Here is a 23,592-nt window from a genome sequence, read left to right on the forward strand (position 1 = left end):
AGGCATTCCAGAGTTTTGTCTTTTGATGCACTTACTGGAGTACAGCACTCAGCCAAGTCTAGACTTCTCCTTCAGTGCATTTTAAGAATTACTGGCCTGGGTTATACCACACTCTGACGTCAGAATGACAGGGTGGATGTATATGTGAGGGTGCAAGTGGGATCCAGAAAGAGAATTTACATTAAATTTAATTAAAATAACAAAACAGAAGCAAAAATAAAGCAACTGACACATATTTCTTGCTTTGGATTTCATTTGCTTTATTGTTCCTGTGAAAGTGCAATTAATAAAGTATACTTCAAATATGATGATTATGGGATTAATTAGAATAACATTAATGCAAACAAAATAGATGCGTTTTTATTTTACTTAATCTCTCACTGGCAGCATCACAGAGCACTGAGAATGCACAAGGTGTCTAGAGTGAATTCATTTTCCTCACCAAATCCCACAATAGCCTTTTATTTCCTGCTCCCCATACCTGTGCTGCTGAAGCTGATATTGATCCAGACCCAAAGACTGGGAAGGGCATCACTGCTGAAGCCAATTCTGACACACACACACACAGACATAGACACACGCACACACACATGTACACACACACACACACACACACAGACATAGACACACGCACACTCACATGTACACACACACACTCGCACAGATACACATAGACACACGCACACTCACACACACACACACACACACTTGCACAGATAGGCACACTCACACTTGCACAGATACACACACAGACATAGATACACGTGCACTCACACATACACACATTCACACAGATACACGCACACGCACTCACACACACTCGCAGACACAGATACACGCACGCACTCGCGCACACACACACACGCACTCAGACACAGATACACGCACACGCACTCACACATACACAGATATACACACACACACTCGGACACAGATACACGCACTCTCACACACACACTCACAGACACAGATACACGCACACTCACATACACAGATACACGCAGACGCACTCACACACACTCACAGACACAGATACACGCACACACTCGCGCACACACACACACGCACTCAGACACAGATACACGCACACGCACTCACACATACACAGATACACACACACACACTCAGACACAGATACACGCACTCACACACACACACTCACAGACACAGATACACACACGCACACACAGACACAGATACACTCACACGCACTCACACACACACACAGATACACGCACTCACACACATACACTCACAGACACAGATACACGCACACGCACTCACACTCACAGACACAGATACATGCACACATGCACACACACATCCACACATACGCACACACACACATCCACACATACACACGTACTCACAGACACATGTGCACACACACACACACACAGACACATGCATACACACACACAGGCACAGATACACGCGCACACACACAGACAGTTACACATACGCACACACACTCACACATCCACACACACTGACACAGATACACACGCACACAGACGCGCACGCATATGCACACACACATACATGCAAACACACACAGGCACGCGCGCATATGCATACACACACAGATTGACACACACAGATATACACGCACACACAAATAAACATAGAGATACACAGACACACTCACATATATGCACAGTCATCCACATACAGGCACACGCAGATTCATACTGACCTAAGACACTCACAGAGCCACACACTCACACAGAGGCACACTCACACAGAGACACACTCACATACAAAAACATTCAGACGCCCACACACACTCACAGAAACACACTTTCACAGACACATACAGAGTCACACAGCTACAGGTACACACACATACACAGAGTAACACAGATACACATACACAGGCATATGAGCACACATACATGTGTGCACACATGAACACAAACACATCAACATACACAGACAGACATGTAGCCTTACACACGGATGTGGACACAGACATTAGTGTGCGTACGAACATACACTGGTCAATTCTGACACACACAGGCATATACAGAGAGACTTACTCACAAACAGAGGCACATGTACAACAACAAGATACTGCAAACAGACACATAGAGGTACACAGACTGACGCACACACAGGTGGACACAGACAGACATAGTCACAAAGGCACTGACAAACACACACTGAGGAACTGTCACACACACACACGGACACACTCAAGCATTGATGTACAATGTACTGACTCACCACAGGCACTGTCATAGATAAGGACACACTAGGCACACAGGTACTGAGTTACCACAGGCATTATTATACAGTCATGGACACACATTGGCACTGATACACACACATATGGGGACACACGCACAGACTCATACACACACAATTACATAGAAACACATCGATTCTCTCTCTCACACACACACACACACACACTCTCAATGTGTTGGAATGGACGACACCAGGACCACACCATTCCCCCTAGATGAGCACAGCCAATTCCCAAAACGCCTTGATCCTGACACACCAGCCAGTGCACAGATCTCACTGCGAGGCAGACTCCAGACAGAATTAAAGCCAGCGCTGCAGAAGAGGCAGAAATTGTATGGCAGGTCAGGAAGAGGGTGGGGGGATTGGACAGGGGTTGCGGTAGATGAACTGGCAGCTGCCGTCTGAGAAGGTCTGTCAGACCTCTGCTTGTTGTCGTTGTATTTTTTGGGGGGGACTGAGTTAAGAAGAGCTAGCTGTCTGTTTTGAGTTTGTGCAGCAGGTTGCCTGAACTGGCCAAGGAGCTTAGCGTCTTCTTAATGCGGAGGGCAGTCAGCCGAGCTGTTGGGTTCTGGTACCACGACTCCTTCATCAGCTTGGCCAGGGAGAAGAGAATCTAAAGAAAGCCAGCAAACAAAACCGTGAGCCAAACGACAGCGAAAAAAAAAGGAAGCCAGAAATGAATACATCGCCCTTGGCTTTGTCTGCAGCCAGTCAATGCCTCACTGTCCACAGGACAATCTAACACCATTCGGGAGAGACAATCCAGTAAGATACCACCACCTGGTGGCCACAGGCTGCAACTGCTCCATGACAGTTGACATAGCAGGGTAAAAACTGCAGATGCTGGAAACCAGATTCTGGATCAGTGGTGCTGGAAGAGCACAGCAGTTCAGGCAGCATCCAACGAGCAGCGAAATCGACGTTTCGGGCAAAAGCCCTTCATCAGGAATAAAGACAGTGAGCCTGAAGCGTGGAGAGATAAGCTAGAGGAGGGTGGGGGTGGGGAGAAAGTAGCATAGAGTACAATGGGTGAGTGGAGGAGGGGATGAAGGTGATAGGTCAGGGAGGAGAGGGTGGAGTGGATAGGTGGAAAAGGAGCTAGGCAGGTCGGACAGGTCCGGACAAGTCATGGGGACAGTGCTGAGCTGGAAGTTTGGAACTAGGGTGAGGTGGGGGAAGGGGAAATGAGGAAACTGTTGAAGTCCACATTGATGCCCTGGGGTTGAAGTGTTCCGAGGCGGAAGATGAGGCGTTCTTCCTCCAGGCATCTGGTGGTGAGGGAGCGGTGGTGAAGGAGGCCCAGGACCTCCATGTCCTCAGCAGAGTGGGAGGGGGAGTTGAAATGTTGGGCCACAGGGCAGTGTGGTTGATTGGTGCAGTGTCCCGGAGATGTTCCCTAAAGCGCTCTGCTAGGAGGTTCGCAGTGAAGGAGAGGCTTGCATTTAGATGGCGCCGTTTGCAATTTTAGGACTCTCCAAAGTGCTTTACAGCCAGGGGTGCGCTGTTGTAATGGCGTCACTGCTGCCTGACAGGCCCATTTGGGAACGAACAGGAAACAAAACAAATGACTAGATTATCTGACCCGCAAGCCTTAGTTGATGAGGTCTAATTCAAACAAGGTGAGGGACTCTAAGGCAGGATGGGATTGCCATGGAGGTCCGCCAGACTGAATCCTGGGAGGGTCGGACTGCGCGGGAAGGAGAGGTTGATGAGAATGTGACTATATTCGCTTGGGGTAGCGGAGAATGAAAACGTTTTTACCTGAGGCCAAGAGTACATGGTTCAAGGGGGTTAATCCCGAGCTGTATAAAACACAGGATAGCCTGCAGCGAGAGGACAATTCTGGTGACCACCATGCAGGAAGGACGTGGCCCCACTCGAGAGAGTACTGAGGTGATGTACAAGGGTGCGTCAGGAATGGAGACTGTCAGCAACAAGGCAAGGCTGGGCTCGTTTCCTTCAAACCAGGGAAGGCCGAGAGACAGCTTCATCATGGTGAGGGGCTTGGAGAGGATGGGCTCTTGTGGTGCAGTGGGAGTGGTAATCCTCTGAACAAGCGGATGAGACGCTGTCGTGGAAAAGCACTTGGGCTCTGCATTTGAAGCGTGATAACTCTCAATCCGCCGGGTTAAAAGGTGGAATCTGGCTGGCTGGCCTTCCTCACGGCCACCACAGGTAGGATGGGCCAGGGAGCTTCACCCTGTGCAACTGTTTCAATAACCAAACATCTTGACCACAGTGACTGAGGTTGGCAGACATTGTATATTTGTTGGGTAAGATTATCCACTCATGCAGATAAGGACTTCCTGTGACGTTTTAATTCACTTATGGGATGTGGGTGTCACTGGCTGGGCCCAGCATTTATTGACTGTCCCTAGTTGCCCCCTTGAGAAGGTGGGGGTGAGCTGCCATCTTGAACCGCTGCAGTCCGTGTGCTGTGGGTTGACCCACAATGCCCTGAGGGAGGGAATTCCAGGATTCTGACCCAGTGACACTGAAGGAACGGCGATATATTTCCAAGTCAGGATGGTGAGGGGCTCGGAGGGGAACTTGTAGGGGGTGGTGTTCCCATGTATCTGCTGCCCTTGTCCTTCTCGATGGAAGTGGTGGTGGGTTTGGAAGGTGCTGCCTGAGGATCTTTGGTGAATTCCTGCAGTGCATCTTGTAGATGGTACACACTGCTGTTACTGAGCGTCGGTGGGGGGGAGGGAGGGGATGTTTGTGGATGTGGGGCCAATCAAGCGGCTGCTTTGTCCTGGATGGTGTCGAGCTTCTTGAGTGTTGTTGGAGCTGCCCCCATCCAGGGGCAAGTGGGGAGTATTCCATCACCCTCCTGACTTATGCCTTGTAGATGGTGGGACAGGCTTTGGGGAGACAGGAGGGGAGTTACTCACTGCAGGATTCTTAGACTTTGATCTGCTTTTGTAGCCACTGTGTTTATGTGGTGAATCCATTTAAGTTTCTGGTCAGTGGTAACCCCGAGGATGTTGCTAGTGGGGAATTCAGTGACAGTAACAGTATTGAATGTCTAGGGGCGGTGATTAAACTGTCTCTTATTAGAGATGATCATTGCCTAACTTTTGTGATATGAATGTTACTTGTCATCTATCAGCCCAAGCCTGGGTATTGCCCAGATCTTGTTGCATTTGAACACAGACTGCTTCAGTACCTGAGGAGCTGCGAATGGTGCTGAACACTGTACAATCATCAGTGAACATCCCCCACTTCTGACCTTATGATGGAGGGAAGGTCATTGATGAAGCAGCTGAAGATGGTTGGGCCCAGGACACTACCCTGAGGGACTCCTGCAGAGATGTCCTGGAGCTGAGATGACTGACCTCCAACAACCACAACCATCTTCCTATGTGCCAGGTATGACTCCAACCAGCGGAGAGTTTGCCCCCTGATACCCATTGATTCCAGGTTTGCCAGGGGTTGGTAGAGCTGCCTCAGGGTGGTCCATTGAGGGACAGTAAGTTGTTCTTGTGTCCCACTTCCCAACGTCAGGTGGAGTGTGGCTCCACCTAGTGGCTCACTTACTGAATGCAGTTGGGAGTGAGTCATCGAGAGGCCAGGCTGGAATTACTTCAGTGTGTTCCGACTGCGAGTGGGGCGGGCCTGGGTGTCCACCAAGATCAGAGAGGGCACTCTGACCACTGCAGCCTCACAGCTAATTCCCAAACAATGCTGAGCCAAAACTGGGACAGCTATGGGCAGCCACTCCACTCAGCAGCTCCCCCTCCCCCGGTCCTCCCAGGGGCCCTACTCCTCGCCAGTGACTCCTGCTGCCTGGGCCCACACACATCCCGAAGGCGGGAGATGTGGCGGTACCTCCTGTACTCAAATAGCTCCTCTTCCCCGACATGGTGTGCCTGAAAAGAATGGCTCATTGAGTGCAGTCCAAGAAGGAGGGATATCATTTCCCAGGGAATTCCTCAACAATAAAGAAGGAATGGTTAATGGTAAGGTCCTGGGGAGTGTTGCTGAACAAAGAGACCTTGGAGTGCAGGTTCATAGCTCCTTGAAAGTGGAGTTGCAGGTAGATAGGATAGTGAAGAAGGCGTTTGGTATGCTTTCCTTTATTGGTCAGAGTATTGAGTACAGGAGTTGGGAGGTCATGTTGCAGCTGTACAGGACATTGGTTAGGCCACTGTTGGAATATTGCGTGTAATTCTGGTCTCTTTCCTATTGGAAAGATGTTATGAAACTTGAAAGGGTTCAGAAAAGATTTACAAGGATGTTGCCGGGGTTGGAGGATCTGAGCTACAGGGAGAGGCTGAACAGGCTGGGGCTGGAGCGTGGGAGACTGAGGGGTAACCTTATAGAGGTTTATAAAATCATGAGGGGCATGGATAGGGTAAATAGACAAAGTCTTTTCCCTGGGGTTGGGAGTCCAGAACTAGAGGGGCATAGGTTCAGGGTGAGAGGGGAAAGATATAAAAGGGACCTAAGGGGCAACTTTTTCACGCTGAGGGTGGTGCGTGTATGGAATGAGCTGCCAGAGGAAGTGGTGGAGGCTGGTACAATTGCAACATTTAAAAGGTATCTGGATGGGTATATGAATAGGAAGGGTTTGGAGGGATATGGGCCCAGTGCTGGCAAATGGTCTGATCGCATGGCACTATTCCAAGTGGAGAAGGGTGTTGTCGTGAATATTGATCCCAAATAACGACCAACATCACTAAAATAGATCATCTGATCAGTGTCAGAGTTTCCGGGAGTCTTATGAGGCCAATTAACAAGAGAACAGGACGCTACACTGGGAAAGGGGTTCCTGGGGTGTAAGGTGCTTTGAGACATTGGGTACCTCTATCAACAAGCACACCTTTCTTTGTTTTCATTAGCAACAGAGATTTGGAGGAAAATAGCCCCAGGATATGTTTGGTGACACTCAGATTGTGAGCCAGTCTTCCCCAATCTCGGCATCGCCCTTTGACCCTGAGCTGACCGTCCCCCTATCATGAACCACTTTATTCTGAAGTAAATCTGTGGAAATCGGAAACAATTAGGGCAATTGCTGAAGAAACTCAGCAGGTCTGACAGCATCTGTGGAGAGAGAAGCAGAGTTAATGTCTCAGGTCCAGGGACCGCCCTTCAGATATTCTGCCTGAATCTGCTGACTCTCTTCAGCAAGTTCTGTTTTTGTAGGTGTGTGTGTGTGTGTGTGTGTGTGTGTGTGTGTGTGTGTGTGTGTGTGTGTGTGTGTGTGTGTGTGTGTGTGTGTGAGAGTGTGTGTGTGCGTGTATGTGTGTGCGTGAGTGTGTGTTCGAGAGTATGTGCGTGTGTCTATGTGAGTGTGAGAGTATGTGTGTGTGCGGGGAAGTATGTGTGAGTGTATGTGACTGAGTGTGTGTGTGTGTGTGTGCGTGTGTGTGTGAGGGAGTCTGTGTGTGTGAGGGAGTGTGTGTGTGAGGGAGTGTGTTTGTGTGTGTGAGGGAGTGTGTGTGAGGGAGCGTGTGTGTGTGAGGGAGTGAGTGTGTGTGTGTGTGTGTGAGGGAGTGTGTGTGAGGGAGCGTGTGTGTGTGAGGGAGTGTGTTTGAGGGAGTGAGTGTGTGTGTGTGTGAGGGAGTGTGTGTGTGCGTGTGTGTGTGAGGGAGTCTGTGCGTGTGAGGGAGTGTGTGTGTGAGGGAGTGTGTTTGTGTGTGTGAGGGAGTGTGTGTGAGGGAGCGTGTGTGTGTGAGGGAGTGAGCGTGAGTGTGTGAGGGACTGAGTGTGTGTGTGTGTGTGTGTGTGTGTGTGTGAGGGAGTGTGTGTGAGGGAACGTGTGTGTGTGAGGGAGTGTGTTTGACGGAGTGAGTGTGCGTGGGAGTGTGTGAGTGAGTGTGTGTGTGAGTGAGTGAGTGAGTGTGTGTAAGTGTGTGTGTATTTACATGTAGTGGGGAGTTGAGAAGGGGATTAGAGTTTTAACTAGGAATGTTATCCAGCAATAGTTTAGACTTATTTCCCTGTTGCTAAAGTCTGATCCCCTGTAATAAATTGGGGCTCTTGTTCAGGTCAGGAACCTGATGTGTGCTTCCTATCAATCCGGCTCTGGGAGTCCGACAAACTGGGTTGGTCTTGTTCCAATCCCTCTGTGGCTGTAGCCCTCCCTATCTGTGTCATCTCCTCCAGCACCCTCCCCGACCCTCCGGGATCGCCGTGCTCCGAGAATCCTCCCCCCCCCCATGACATGGCCCATCGCCGTGCCTTTCGTTTTCTGGGGAATCTGCTCTGGATTGCCCTCCCTTTCCGCATTTAAGGTGCCGCTTAAAACCGATGCCTCCTTGTGTGGTCTGCTGAGTGTCCCAGTGAAGGGGCTGTGTCCGGCCTGGGGGAGGGGTTGGGTGGCACGACCCAAATGCAAGATCGTTGCCCGGGCTTCGGCCTGCGAGCTGGGCCTGCTCACAACACGCGTGGCCCCTCCCCCCCCTCCCCCCCCGGAGGAGGGGAAATACCGCCCGGAAAGACGCGGGCTGCCTACCGGATCGGAGAGCCACTTGTTGGGAACACTGGGTCTGTACTGGTCGGTGCAGACAACTTTCCTCATGTCCTCGAAAGTGGGGTCAGTGGGCACCACGTCGTAGAACGGAGGCCTGTACTCTTCTGTGATCCCTGGGAGGGAGAAATGCAAGGAGGAATGAGAGCAGGTTTGAATCCCTTCCCTGCCCTCTCTGTAACACTCGGCAAACCCCAGTCCAGCAGCATTAAACACGAGAACCCTCAGCACTTACAAAAACACCGTGTCCAAAATGGGAGCCTTTCAGTTGCTTCACCATTCAAGACAGATTGACCACTCCCTCCCTCCATCTTTTTGCTTCCTTGACTGAAACTCTTGTCTACATCACCCCCTGAGTGTACTCTACAGTGAAGTATGCATCACTCTCTGGGAGAGAGAATTTCATTGATTCCCCCACTCCCCCGAGGGGAGAAATATCTCCTGATCTAGTCCAGAATGACTATCCCCCTACCCTGAGACTGTGCTCTCCTCCCCCCCCCCCCACCATTGAGTTCCCCAGCCTGGAGATGACAACCCCTCAGTCTCGACTCTGTCGAAACCCTTCAGAATCAAGTCTGTCTCAACCTCATTTTCCTCAAATCCGGGGAGTATTGACCTGACTCACGCGGTCTCTCATCACGTCAAACGTGAAGGGTCAGAAAGTGGAGTAGAAAAGACGAAATGGCAAAAACACTGATGTGGAGGGAATCACTGGCGAGCAAGGGAAAGCCAGCTGCAAATACAAACAGAAGGTAGTAAGAGTTACTATTGATACACGTGCACGTTCGGGTGGGTTGGCCATGCTACATTGCCCATAGTTTCCAGGGATCTGTAAATTAGGTGGATTAGCTGTGGGGAATGTCGGATTAGGGGGATAGAACGTGGGAGTGGGTCTGCGTGGGATGCTCTTCAGAGGGTCAGTATGGACTTGTTGCACCGAGTGGCCTGTTTCCACGCTGCAAGGATTCTATGATTCTATGTGAAAAGGGGGGAAATAAACGAGTCATAGAATCATACAGCACAGAAACAGACCCTTTGGCCCAACCACTCTGTGCCGACCCTAATCCCAAACTGAACCAGTCCCACCTGCCTGCTCCTGGCCCATCTCCCTCCAAACCTTTCCTATCCATGTCCTTATCCAAATGTCTTTTAAACATTGTAACTGTCCCCACACCCACCACTTCCTCAGGAAGTTCATTCCACACATGAACCACTCTCTGTGTAAAACAATTGCCTCTCAAGTCTTTTTAAAATCTTTCTCCCAATATGCCCCCTAGTCTTGAAATCTCCTGTCCTAGAGAAAATACCCCTGCCATTCACCTTATCTATACCCCTCATGATTTTATAAACCTCTATAAGGTCATCCCTCAACCTCTGACGCTCCAGTGAAAGAAACTCCCAGCCTATCCAGCCTCTTCTTCTAACTCAAGCCCTCCAATCCCGGCAACATCCTGGTAAATCTCTTCTGAACCCTCTCCAGCGTAATAATATCCTTCCTGTAACAGGGCGACCAGAACTGGACACAGTTCTCCAGACGAGACCTCACCAATGTCCTGTACAACCTCAACATGACGTCGTCAACTCCTACACTCTAAGGACTGGGTGAACAAAGTGACCATTGGCCCAATAGAAAGGGAGTATGGGGAATTAAAAATAAAGAGATGGCAGAGGAATTGAGCAGGAATTTCACATCGGTTTCATGATGTAAAATAACATCTCTGTAACAGGTCAGATCTCGACATGAAGTAGGAAATGGAAGTGAGGGAGGAAATCAGAGAGACCACAATCACCAGGGAAGTGACACAGAGCAAACGGATGGATATGATGGAGTTCATCCTCAGAATCTTAGTAATGGCTTGTGGGGTAGTAATTGGTTTAAACTTTCCAAAACACTCTCGATTCGGAGAAGGAAAGCAGAGAAGGTAAGCCCTTTGGACAAAGTGGAGGCAGGCAGCAAGCTGGAAACGACAGACCAGTTAGCTCAACATCTGTGGCATAGAGTCACACAGCACGGAAACAGACCCCTCAGCCCAACCCCGTCCATGCCGACCCAGATATCCCAACCTCACCCAGTCCCGTTTCCCAGCATTCGGCCCATCTCCCTCCAAACCCTTCCTATTCATATACCCATCCAGATGCCTTTTAAATGTTGCAATTGTACCAGCCTCCACCACTTCCTCTGGCAGCTCATTCCACACACACACCACCCTCTGTGCATCAGCGTCTCCTTATAACTCAAACCCTTAGGGGAGATTTGAGACACTCTTATTAAAGATGTTAGAGCAGGGCATTTCGAAAGGTTCGAGGTAATCAGGTTGAGTCCACATGGTGAAATGGGACGAGATTAGTTCAGGAAGCCTGGTCTGCATGGATGGGTTGGGCTGAAGGGCCTGTTGTGCTGTGTGTTCTGCCTCGCAGGGCCAGATTTCCAGCATCTGCAGTTCTTTGTTTAACTTGACCCTTTTGCATCTGCCTTGAAGCAGAGGTTCTTTTCCCCCAGTGTCAGTTCTGGCACCTCACCCTTCGATTCTCCTCACAAGACAAAGTGCTTGGGTTTCTGGCCTCCATTCGGGAGGGAACTTTACTGCGCTGTACCTCAGGTCGCGATTTATCATGGACCTTTGCCCCCTCGCCATGTCCTGGCCTTTGGTTCCAAGCTAGTCCCCTCGCTGGGAGTACAGGGACTTGAATGGAACCATTCAACAACAACAGCGTGCATTTGCGTAGTGCCTTTGAAGGCATTTCACAACAGTAGTGTCACTTAAATCCGCCTAAAGAGGCTATAGGGCAGTGTTGGAAGCGTCTGAAACAAGGGGAGGGTGAGAGAGAGGCATCCAGAGGATATTCCACTGAAAGTAATTCAACACAAAGATGACAACAGAGACCGGTCAAGGGACTCCTGCAATAATTTCGGCAGCAGGCTGGCTTTGTGTGACTTGGGGGGGGGGCTGTGCAAAGCTAAGCTCAGGCCGCCCCCTGATGGTGACATTAGCAAATGCTCCTTGTGAAACTGAGCCACACACAGACCTCAGCCCGGGTCCCATTGAGGATCTGACGTCTGGGAGTCCTCTGCAGTGAGGAAGGAGCGGGAGGGGAGGGGGAATGGGGCGCTGTCAGAAGGCTCCGCAATTGGCTTTCAGTCACTGATTTACAGGATAGACCAGGGATCAATCAAACCTGTCGTGCTGATGTGGTGCAGTATCACCCTTTTACCATCTGAAGCCAAGAACATAGGACTTAGGAAGAGAAGGTGGCCATTTCAGGCCCCCAAGCCTGCTCCACCATTCAATCCAACCATGGCTGTGTGGTCTCATTTCTACTGCCCTCCAACTCATCGATAATGAGAAACACTATAGATGATTAGGACAGGGAGGTGAGGTGGGAGCTGTACATGACTCTGGTCAGGCCCCAGCTGGAGGACTGTGTGCAGTTCTGGTCCCCACACTATAGGAAGGATGAGATAGCACTGCACGGGGGTGCACAGGAGGATCACCAAGATGTTGCCTGGGATGGAGCAGTTTAGCGAGGAAGAGAGACTGGGTAGGCAGGGGTTGTTTTCTATAGAGCTGAGAGCAAGGACCTGATGGAGGTGTACAAGGTTATGAGGAACACAGACAAGGTGGATAGGAAGCAGTGTAGGTCCCCTTAGTAGAAGGGTCAATAACAAGGGGGCACCATTTTAAGGTGGAAGGCAGGAAGTTTAAGAGGGGGGTTTGAGGAAACCTCCTTTCACCCAGAGGGTGGTAGGAGTCTGGAAGGCACTGCCTGGGAGGATAACTGAGGGGGGAATCCTCACAAACTTTAAAAAGTACTTGGATGAGAACCTGAAAATTCATAACATTGAAGGCTTTGGGGCCTAATTGGGGAAAGTGAATCGAGTGGTAGTTAGCAGTGTATTTTAGGTGGCACCGACTCTTTCTGTACTCAGTCTACGCCTTGCTCATTTGTCAATAACCTGCCAAACCCAGGCTAGATTCAAGGAGCCCACTCCCCACCTGCTGTCTGAGAGAGCAAGAATTCCACAGGCTCTGGGGCCTCCGATAAAAGGAGACTGTCCCCTTGCCTCCCCCTTAAAAACGGAGATCTCTCGCTCTCTATTTGTACTCCCCCACCCCCAACCCCAACCAAGAGGAGCTTCTGGGCGGCACGGTGGCTCAGTGGTTAGCACTGCTGCCTCACAGCACCAGGGTCCCAGGTCCGATTCCAGCCTTGGGTGACTGTCTGCGTGCACATTCTCCCCGTGTCTGCGTGGGGGTGCTCCGGTTTCCTCCCACAGTCCAAAAATGGGCAGGATAGGATGGATCGGCCATGCTAAGTTGTCCCACTGTGTCCATAGGTTAGGAGCATTAGTCAGGGGTAAATGTATGGTGATAGGGTAAGGGGAATGGGTCTGGGAGGGGGTGGGGTTACTCTTCGGAGGGTCAGTATGGATTTGTCGGGCCAAACGGCCCGTTTCCCCACTGTAGGGATTCTACAGTTCTGTGTTTCATGGATTGGTTGAACAACAATAATCAAAAATGGTTCCGATCCCAAATGCAGGCCAATTCATCCCTCACTCCAACATGGTGGTATGTCAGTGTGTAAGCTTCCATTCCTTCAATGGGTTCAACCAAGACTCAGGTGGGTGGGGGAGATCCCGTGGCACTATTCCGAAGAGCAGCCCAGGGTGTACTGATCGATATTTATCCCTTGGCCAACGTTGCCAAAAGCGCTGTTGCCGGTGGGATCTTCCTGTGTGCAAATCAGCCTGGTAATTCCATCAGTAGGCTGAAGAAACAAATGTGGTTAACCCTGATTCGGATCTGGGAAGTCCCCACAGTTGCTTGTGGGAATGATGAAAGAGCTGAGTGGGAATTTGAGGTTAATGGGATGTGGGCAGCGCGGGCAAGGCTGACGTTTCCTGCCCATCCCCCGGTTTCCCACAACTGAATCGCTTGCTCAGCTACCTCAGGGTCACCCTAACGACAACGGACTCGAGACACAGACCAGCAGCTGCCAGGACTTCGGTCACTAAAAGCAGTTTTGTCGGGGCCGAGGGATTATTCCATGCAGCGGGCAGTTTGCCAACTTGCCTACTGGTGCCCTCATAGAGATTTCACTTGCAAATGAGGTGGCCAGTGGGTGTTACTCAGCTGGCAGAGGGAGAAACACTGGTGCCAAAGCACTGCCCGGGCAGTGGTGGGGGATGGAAAAATACCCAAAGTTTCACCACCTGCTTCAGCTGCCCTGCTCTCTGCCAGTTGGTGAGATTGCTAAACACAGGCAAATACTGTTGCAAATGTGATGCTCGAAACGTCGAATTCTCTATTCCTGAGATGCTGCCTGGCCTGCTGTGCTTTGACCAGCAACACATTTGCAGCTGTGATCTCCAGCATCTGCAGACCTCATTTTTTGCAGGCAAATACTGTACCAACACTGCATGCCTTCTTTGTATATTCATACAGTATGGGCATCACTGTCCAGGCCAGCATTTATTGCCCAGAGGGCAGTTAAGAGTCAACGACGTTGGCAGATTTATTGCCAAGTGCTGGCAAATGGCACCAGATGAAGTTAGGATACCTGGTCAGCATGGACTGAAGGGATTGGATAGAAGTCTATAAAACTACGAGATGCATCGATTGGGTTGACGGTCAGTACCTTTTCCCCCCCCAGAGTTGAAATGTCTGATACGAGGGGACATGCACTTAAGATGAGAGCAGGAGAGTTCAAAGGAGATGTGAGGGGCAGGTTATTTGCACAGAGGGTGATAGGGGTCTGGAACCCACTGCCAGGGCTGGTGGTGGAAGCAGATTCAGTGGGGGCTTTTAGATAAGCACATCAATATGTAAGGAATGCTGGGATATGGGCCAAGGGCAGGCGGAAGGGATTAGTTTAACTTGGCCTCATGTTTGGCACAACATGGTGGGCCGAAGGGCCTGTTCCTGTGCTGTTCGATATTCTACGCTCTCAGCCAGACAAGAAGAATTTATTTAAAATCAAATAAATGGGTAGAGGGTTGGTAAGGTAAGTTTGTTTTTTTTTTGTCTCTTTTGTAATTCAGAACAGTGGGAATGGAGGTTAGGGCAGTTGAGTGTTCCTCCTGCAGGATGTGGGAGGTGAGGGTTACCACTGATGTCCCTGCTGACTTTATCTGTGGAAAGTGCACCCAACTCCAGCTCCTCACAGACCGCGCTAGGGAACTGCAGCTAGATCTGGATGAGCTTTGAATCATTTGGCAGGCAGAGGGGGTGACAGAGAGGGGTTATAGGGAGTGAGTCACACCTAAATTACAGGATAAAGGGAGCTGGGTGACCATCAGGAGAGGGAAAGGGAATAGGCAGACAGTGCAGGGACCCCCTGTGACCGTTCCCCTCAATAGTAAGTATACCGTTTCGGATACTGTTGCGGGGTACAAGTTACCAGGGGAAAGCCACAGCGGCCAGGTCTCTGGCATTGAGGAACAGACAGGCGATTCTGTGGTCCTGCACGTGACTCCGGGATGGTAAGTTACCTCCCAGCGTCAGGGGTGTCTCGGATCGAGTCTACAGGATTCTTAAGGGGGAGGGAGAGCAGCCAGAAGACATGGTCTGCATCGAAACCAATGACAGAGGCAGCGAAAGGGATGAGGATCTGAAAAGTGAATATAGGTTGGAAGCTAAAAGGCAGGCCAAGCAGAGTAGTAATGTCACGTGCTAGTGAGGCTAGGAACAGAGAGCGAGTGCAGATGAACACGTGGCTGCAGGGCCGGCATAGGAGGGAGGGCTTCGGAGATATGGATCATTGGGATACCTTCTGGGGAAGGTGGCAGCTGTACAAGGAGGACGGGTTGCACCTGAACTGGAGGGACACCAATATCCTGGGCGGGAGGTTGGCTAGGCCTCTTCGGGAAGGTTTAAGCTAGTTTGGCAGGGAGCTGGGAACTAGAGCGACAGATCAGAGGATGGAGTAGCTGGTGATGCAGCGTGCAGACGGTCTGTGAGGAAGGACAGACAGTTGATAGGGCAAAGTTGCAGTCAGTGTGATGGGTTGAAGTGTGTCCATTTTAATGCAAGAAGTGTCAGGAATGCGGGTGATGAACTTAGAGCAGGGATCAGTACTTGGAGCTAGGATGCTGTGGCCATTATAGAGACTTGGATATCACGGGGGCAGGAATGGCTGTTGGATGTTCCAGGGATTAGATGTTTCAAAAGGAATAGGGAGGGAGATCAGAGGTGGAGGAGAGGCATTGCTGATCAGGGATGGTATTACAGCTGCAGAAAGGGAGGTCATTGAGGAGGGTTTGTCCACTGAGTCATTATGGGTGGAAGTCAGAAACAGGGAAGGAGCAGTCACTTTATTGGGAATTTTGACAGACACCCCCCACCCCCAATAGCAACAGAGACATGGAGGAGCAGATTGGGAGGCAGATTTTGGAAATGTGAAGAACATAGAGTCATAGAGATGTACAGCATGGAAACAGACCCATAGAACATAGAACATAGAAGGATACAGCGCAGTACAGGCCCTTCGGCCCTCGATGTTGCGCCGACCAAATCCTACCTAACCTATACTAGCCCAATAACTTCCAAATGCCTATCCAATGCCCGCTTAAATGACCATAAAGAAGGAGAGTTCACCACTGATACGGGCAGGGCATTCCATGAACTCACAACCCGCTGTGTGAAGAATCTACCCCTAACATCTGTCCTATACCTACCACCCCTTAATTTAAAGCTATGTCCCCTAGTAACACCTGACTCCATTAGCGGTAAAAGGTTCTTAGTATCTACCCTATCTAAATCCCTAATCATCTTATACACTTCTATCAGATCTCCCCTAAACCTTCTCTTCTCCAATGAGAACAGCCCCAAGTGCCTCAGCCTTTCCTCATAAGATTTTCCTACCATTCCAGGCAACATCCTGGTAAACCTCCTCTGCACTCGTTCTAAAGCTTCCACATACTTCCTATAGTATGGCGACCAAAACTGCACACAATACTCCAGATGAGGCCTCACCAGAGTCTTATACAACTGCAACATGACCTCAGGACTCCGGAACTCAATTCCTCTACCAATAAAGCCCAGTACACCATATGCCTTCCTCACAGCACTATTTACCTGGGTGGCAACTTTCAGAGATCTGTGTACATGGACACCAAGATCCCTCTGCTCATCCACACTACCAAGTAGCCTACCATTAGCCCAGTAATCCATCTTCTTGTTACTCCTACCAAAGTGAATGACTTCACACTTAGCTACATTGAATTCCATTTGCCACATTTCCGCCCAGCTCTGCAACTTATCTATATCCCGCTGTAACCTGTCACTTCCTTCCTCACTATCCACAACTCCACCCTTCGGTTCAACCTGTCCATGCTGACCAGTGGCACAGTGGTTAGCACTGCTGCCTCACAGCGCCAGGGACCCGGGTTCAATTCCCACCTCAGGCGGCTGTCTGTGTGGAGTTTGCACGTTTTCCCCGTGTCTGCGTGAGTTTCCTCCGGGTGCTCCGGTTTCCTCCCACAGTCCAAAGATGTGCAGGTCAGGTGAATTGGCCATGCTAAATTGCCCGTAGTGTTAGGTGAAGGGGTAAATGTGGGGGAATGGGTCTGGGTGGGTTGCTCTTCGGAGCGTCGGTGTGGACTGAAGGGCCTGTTTCCACACTGTAAGTAATCTAATCTAGATATCCCAACCCAATCTAGTCCCACCTGCCAGCACCCGGCCCATATCCCTCCAAACCCTTCCTATTCATATACCCATCCAAATGCCTCTTAAATGTTGTAATTGTACCAGCCTCCACCACTTCCTCTGGCAGCTCATTCCATACACACGCCATCCTCTGTGTGCAAAGGCTGCCTCTTATGTCCCTTTTATATCTTTCCCCTCTCACCCTAAATCTATGTCTCCTACTAGAAGGTGAGACTAGGACTTGAGGCACAGCCTCATGGTGAAGGGACGATCCTTTAGAACTGAGAGAAGGAGGAATTTCTTCAGCCAGAGGTTGGTTGATCTGTGAAGCTCATTGCCACAGAAGGCTGTGGAGGCCAAGTCATTGAGTGTATTTAAGACAAAGAAGGATAGGCTTTTGACAATACGGGGATCAGGGTTACAGAGAGAAGACAGGAGAATGGAACTGAGAAACATATCAGCCGTGATTGAATGGCAGACTCGATGGGCTAAACAGCTTTAATTCTGTTCCTTAACCATGCTTGACAAATCTGTTGGAATTCTATGAAGTTGTAACTCGTAGAGTTGACAAAGGGGAGACAATCAATGTGGTATATTTGTCAAATGCTTTCTGAAAGCCCAAAGTCCTACAAAAGAGATTATTATGCGAGATTAAAGTGCATGGGAGTGGGGCAAGTGTATGAAGATGGATAAAAAACTGGAAAGAAGAAAGAGGGAACAAAGATTATGAATTAACGGGTCCTTTTCAAACTGGCAAGCAGTAACTAGTGATGCCACAGGGACCGGTGCTGGGACCCCAGCTATTCATAACATACATTAATGATTTGGATGAGGGAACAAAACGTAACATCTCAAAGTTTGCAAATGATACCAAGTTGGGTGGGAAGGACACAGAGATCCTTCAGCATGATCTGGACAGGTTGGGTTGAGTGGGCAAATCAGTGACAGATGCAGCATAATTTGGATGAATGGGAGGTTATTTACTTTGGAAGCAAAAATAAGGCAGCAGATTACTACCTGTAAGATGTCGACAGTCTGCAGTGGGACCTGGGTGTCCTTGTGTACCACTCACTGAAGGTAAGCGTGCAGGTACAGCAGGCAACAAAGAAGGTAAATGGTATCTTGGCCTGCATTGAGAGATGTTTTGAGTCCAGGAGCAGGGATGTGTTGTTGCAGTTATACAGGGCCTTGGTGAGGCCACACCTCGAATATTGTGTGCAGTTTTGGTCTCCTGTTTGGAGGAAGGATGCCTCTTGCTCTCCAGGGAGTGCAGTGAAGGTTTCCCAGGCTGTCTCCGGGGATGGTGGGAGTGACATATGAGGAGAGATTGACTAGGTTAGGGAATGAGGGAGGATCTCAGAGAGACTTATAAAACTCCAACAGGACTAGACAGGGTAGATGCAGGGAGGCTGTTCCCGATGGTGGGTGTGTCCAGAACCAGGGGTCACAGTCTGAGGACTTGGGGTGGACCATTTAGGACAGAGATGAGGAGACATTTCTTCACTCAAAAAATGGTGAGCCTGTGGAATTCATTACCTCAGGAAGTCGTTGATGCCAAAACATTGAACGCATTTAAGAGGCAGCTAGATGTAGCACTTGAGGTGAATGGGGTCAAAGGTTATGGGGAGAAAGCAGGATTCGGCTATTTTGAGTGGGACAATCAGCCCTGATCGTGATGAATAGCGGAGTAGGCTAGAAGGGCCGAATGGCCTCCTCCTGCTGCTATCTTCTCTGTTTCTATATCTTATTCTCTGTAAAACTTCCATGGTGAGCACCCTACAGCCATTATTAACTTAAAAAAAATTAAACAACAGTTTAATTAAAAATTAGACTGAAAGACAAAACATCGAATTACACAAATATGGGTGGCAGGCCAGAAGATTGGGCAGAATGTGAAAGAACATCAAGGCATGTCTAAAAAGGTCAATAAAGGGAAAATTTAGAGAGAAAAATAGCTAGAAATATAGTAAGAGTTTCTAAAAACGAGTACTTAAAAAAAAATAAGTCAGTGAGCAATGAACAAGTCACATCCCCGAAATAACGGTAAATCAGAACATGTAGGGATGGAGGAACTCAAGAAAATTACAATCCCCAGGGAAACAGTACTGAGTAAAACATTGGCAGTGCAGTCTGACAGGTCCCCACCACTAACGGACTTTAAAACAAAACAATTGGAACAGGAATATGCCGATATGATTGTACTGTGTTGGTTGATTAACTGCAATGTTCCCGTTTCTCCTTTTGATCCCTAAGAGCTATATCTACCTCCTCCTTGAAACTGCTTTCAATGGCAAAACATTCCACAGACCTGCCACTTCTGGGTGAAGAAATTTCTCCTCGTTCTCAATCCGAAAAGGTCAATTCCTATCATTTACACTGGGCCACTTGCTAATGGGCTCCCCAGTCATCGGGAACATCTGTCCTGTGTTTACCCAATGAAATCCTGTTAGAATTATCAAGGTTTTCTATGAGATCCGATCCTTCTATTCAACTGCATTCGAGCATTTTAACCGAAGTGGCGAGTGAGATCATTGATTTGTTGGTTTGAATGTCCAAACTTTGAGACTCAGGGAAGGTTTCATTAAATTGAAACCAGCGAATATATCTCCTTTATTAAAAAAGGCAGGGTGGTGGGGGTAACATAGCAAGAAATTATAAAAATCATTTAGCTAGACATCTGTCATAAGAAAGATGATAGGAGTTTAGGGGGGGAGAGGGTGGTGGAGAGGGAGGATTGATTCTCAGTTAGCTAGATAGTGGTTTGTGATACAGACAAACTCTAATAGTGCAAGTTCTATTCCCACACCAGCTGCAGGACCTAGTTCAGGTTAAATCACCACCAGCTATCCTTCTCTAATCTCAGAGTAGCTATGGGACTTTGGCAACTTTAATTTACCCATTGGAATTATAGACATGTTAGGTGAGGCAATTTTGTTTAGTTATGTATGATTGCCTTGAAATTCTCAAAGCCCTTTGATGAAAGGGAGAAATGTTTGTCCAGTTTACTGGAGTTCAAGGAGGGGGAGTATAGTAATAAGCTGTGAATAAAGGGGGAACAAGGATGCAGTGTGCTTAGATTTCCAAACGATTTTTTAAAATTCACTCGGCATTGCTAGATGAGCCAGCATTTATTACCTCTCAAAGTGTGCAGATGATACCAAGTGTTGGGTGGAAGGGTCAACTGCAATGAGGATGCAGAGATCCTTCAGCAGGATCTGGACAGGTTGGGTGAGTTGGCAGCGTAATTTGGATAAATGGGAGGTTATTTCTTTGGAAGGAAAAACCAAGGCTTTAAATTGGGAGACGGGAATGTGCAGTGGCACCTGGGAGTCCTCGTGCACCAGTCATAGAGTCACAGAGATGTACAGCATGGAAACAGACCCTTCAGTCAAACTCATCCATGCCGACCAGATATCCTAACCCAATCTAGTCCCATTTGCCAGCACTTGGCCCATACCTCCCCAAACCCTTCCTATTCACATACCCATCTAAATGCCTTTTAAATGCTGCAATTGTACCAACCTCCACCACTTCCTCTGGCAGCTCATTCCATACACATACCACCCTCTGCGTGAAAATGTTGCCCCTTAGGTCCCTTTTATATCTTTCCCCTCTCACCCTAAACCTATGCCCTCTAGTTCTGGATTCCCCCACCCCAGGGAAAAGACCTTGTCTATTTACCCTATCCATGCCCCTCATGATTTTATAAATGATTTTATAAGGTCACCCCTCAGCCTCCAGGGAAAACAGGCCCAGCCTGTTTGGCCTCGCCCTGTAGCTCAAATCCTCCAACCCTGTCAACATTCTTGTAAATCTTTTCTGAATTCTTCAAGTTTCACAATATCCTTCCGATAGGAAGGAGACCAGAATTGCACGCAATATTCCAACAGTGGCCTAACCAATGTCCTGTACAGCCGCAACATGACCTCCCAACTCCTGTACTCAATACTCTGACCAATAAAGGAAAGCATACCAAACGCCTTCTTCACTATCCTATCTAGTAAAAAATGAGGTCTGCAGATGCTGGAGATCACAGCTGAAAATGTGTTGCTGGTTAAAGCACAGCAGGTTAGGCAGCATCTCAGGAACAGGGAATTCGACGTTTCGAGCATAAGCCCTTCATCTGAATGAAGGGATGAAGGGCTTATGCTCGAAACGTCAAATTCCCTGTTCCTGAGATGCTGCCTAACCTGCTGTGCTCACTATCCTATCTATCTGCGACTCCACTTTCAAGGAGCTATGATCCTGCACTCCAAGGTCTCTTTGTTCAGCAACACTCCCTGGGACCTTACCATTAAGTGTATAAGTCCTGCTATGATTTGCTTTCCCAAAATGCAACATCTTGCATTTATCTAAATTAAACTCTATCTGTCACTCATCAGCCCATTGGCCCATCTGGTCGAGATCCTGTTGTAATCTGAGGTAACTCTCTTCGCTGTCCACTACACCTCCAATTTTGGTGTCATCTGCAAACTTACTAACTGTACCTCTTATGCTCGCATCCAAATCATTTATGTAAATGACGAAAAGTAGAGGACCCAGCACCGATCCTTGTGGCACTCCACTGGTCACAGGCCTCCAGTCTGAAAAACAACCCTCCACCACCACCCTCTGTCTTCTACCTTTGAGCCAGTTCTGTATCCAAATGGCTAGTTCTCCCTGTACTCCCTGAGATCTAACCTTGCTAATCAGTCTCCCATGGGGAACCTCGTTGAACGCCTTACTGAAGTCCATATAGATCACATCTACCGCTCTGCCCTCATCAATCCTCTTTGTTACTTCTTCAAAAAACTCAATCAAGTTTGTGAGACATGATTTCCCACGCACAAAGCCATGTTGACCATCCCTAATCAGTCCTTGCCTTTCCAAATACATGTACATCCTGTCCCTCAGGATTCCCTCCAACAACTTGCCCACAACTAATGTCAGGACCACCAGTCCATAGTTCCCTGGCTTGTCCTTACCACCCTTCTTAAACAGTGGCACCACGTTAGCCAACCTCTAGTCTTCTGGCACCTCACCTGTGACTATCGATGATACAAATATCTCAGCAAGAGGCCCAGCAATCACTTCCCTCGCTTCCCACAGAGTTCTAAGGTACACCTTCGTCCACTTTTATGTATTGAAGGTAAGCGTGCAGGTACAGCAGGCAACAAAGAAGGTAAATGGTATCTTGGCCTGCATTGAGAGATGTTTCGAGTCCAGGAGCAGGGATGTGTTGTTGCAGTTATACAGGGCCTTGGTGAGGCCACACCTCGAATATTGTGTGCAGTTTTGGTCTCCTGTTCGGAGGAAGGATGCCTCTTGCTCTCCAGGGAGTGCAGTGAAGGTTTCCCAGGCTGACTCCGGGGATGGTGGGAGTGACATATGAGGAGAGATTGACTAGGTTAGGGAATGAGGGAGGATCTCAGAGAGACTTATAAAACTCCAACAGGACTAGACAGGGTAGATGCAGGGAGGATGTTCCCGATGGTGGGTGTGTCCAGAACCAGGGGTCACAGTCTGAGGACTTGGGGTGGACCATTTAGGACAGAGATGAGGAGACATTTTTTCACTCAAAAAGAGTTGTGAGCCTGTGGAATTCATTACCACAGGAAGTCGTTGATGCCAAAATTTTGAATGTATTCAAAAGGCGGCTAGATTTAGAACTTGAGGTGAATGGGGTCCAAGGTTATGGGGACAAAGCAGGATTAGGGTATTGAGTTGCACAATCAGCCCTGATCATGAGGAATGGAGGAACAGACCTGAAGGGTCAAATGGCCTTCTCCTGCTCCTATCCTATGTTTCTATCCCTACTTGCCCTTGAGAAAGTGGTGGTGAGCTGTCTTTTTGAACCACTGCAGGAAGGAAATACAAGGATTTTGACCCAACAACACTGAGGAAACAGACCCTGAAGGTGCCCCAAAGGTTACTGTGGAACATAAAAGCTCGTGCTGTAGGTATACAAGGGCAGCACAGTGGCTCAGCACTGCTGCCTCACAGCACCAGGGTCCCAGGTTCGATTCCGGCCTTGGGTGACTGTCTGTGTGGAGTTTACACATTTTCCCCGTGTCTGTGTGGGTTTCCTCCCACAGTCCAAAAGATGTGCAGGTTAGGGGTAAATTGGCCATACTAAATTGCCTGTTAGTGTTAGGTGCATGGGGGGGTTGGGTTACTCTTCAGAGGGTCGGGTTGGGCTGAAGGGCCTGTCCCTACACTGTAGGGAATCTCACCTAGAATATA

The 23,592-nt window shown here is 49.0% G+C and overlaps 1 protein-coding gene across 2 annotated transcripts in view; it reads right to left on the reverse strand.

The window, feature by feature from the left end:
• Window positions 1–246: 246 nt before the first annotated feature.
• LOC132805816 (activin receptor type-1-like) overlaps window positions 247–23,592 on the reverse strand; it is a 132,816-nt gene continuing 109,470 nt past the window's right edge. For both annotated transcript variants that reach the window (XM_060821103.1, XM_060821102.1), the window contains exons 10-11: window positions 8,711–8,841; window positions 247–2,863 (exon numbers count right to left, since the gene is read on the reverse strand). In XM_060821103.1, coding sequence (XP_060677086.1) covers window positions 2,720–2,863; window positions 8,711–8,841 — 275 coding nt within the window. In that variant the 3' untranslated portion in view covers window positions 247–2,719. The remainder of the gene's footprint in view (window positions 2,864–8,710; window positions 8,842–23,592) is intronic.

This window comes from Hemiscyllium ocellatum, chromosome X (assembly GCF_020745735.1).
Source record: "Hemiscyllium ocellatum isolate sHemOce1 chromosome X, sHemOce1.pat.X.cur, whole genome shotgun sequence".
Classification (NCBI taxonomy): domain Eukaryota; kingdom Metazoa; phylum Chordata; class Chondrichthyes; order Orectolobiformes; family Hemiscylliidae; genus Hemiscyllium; species Hemiscyllium ocellatum.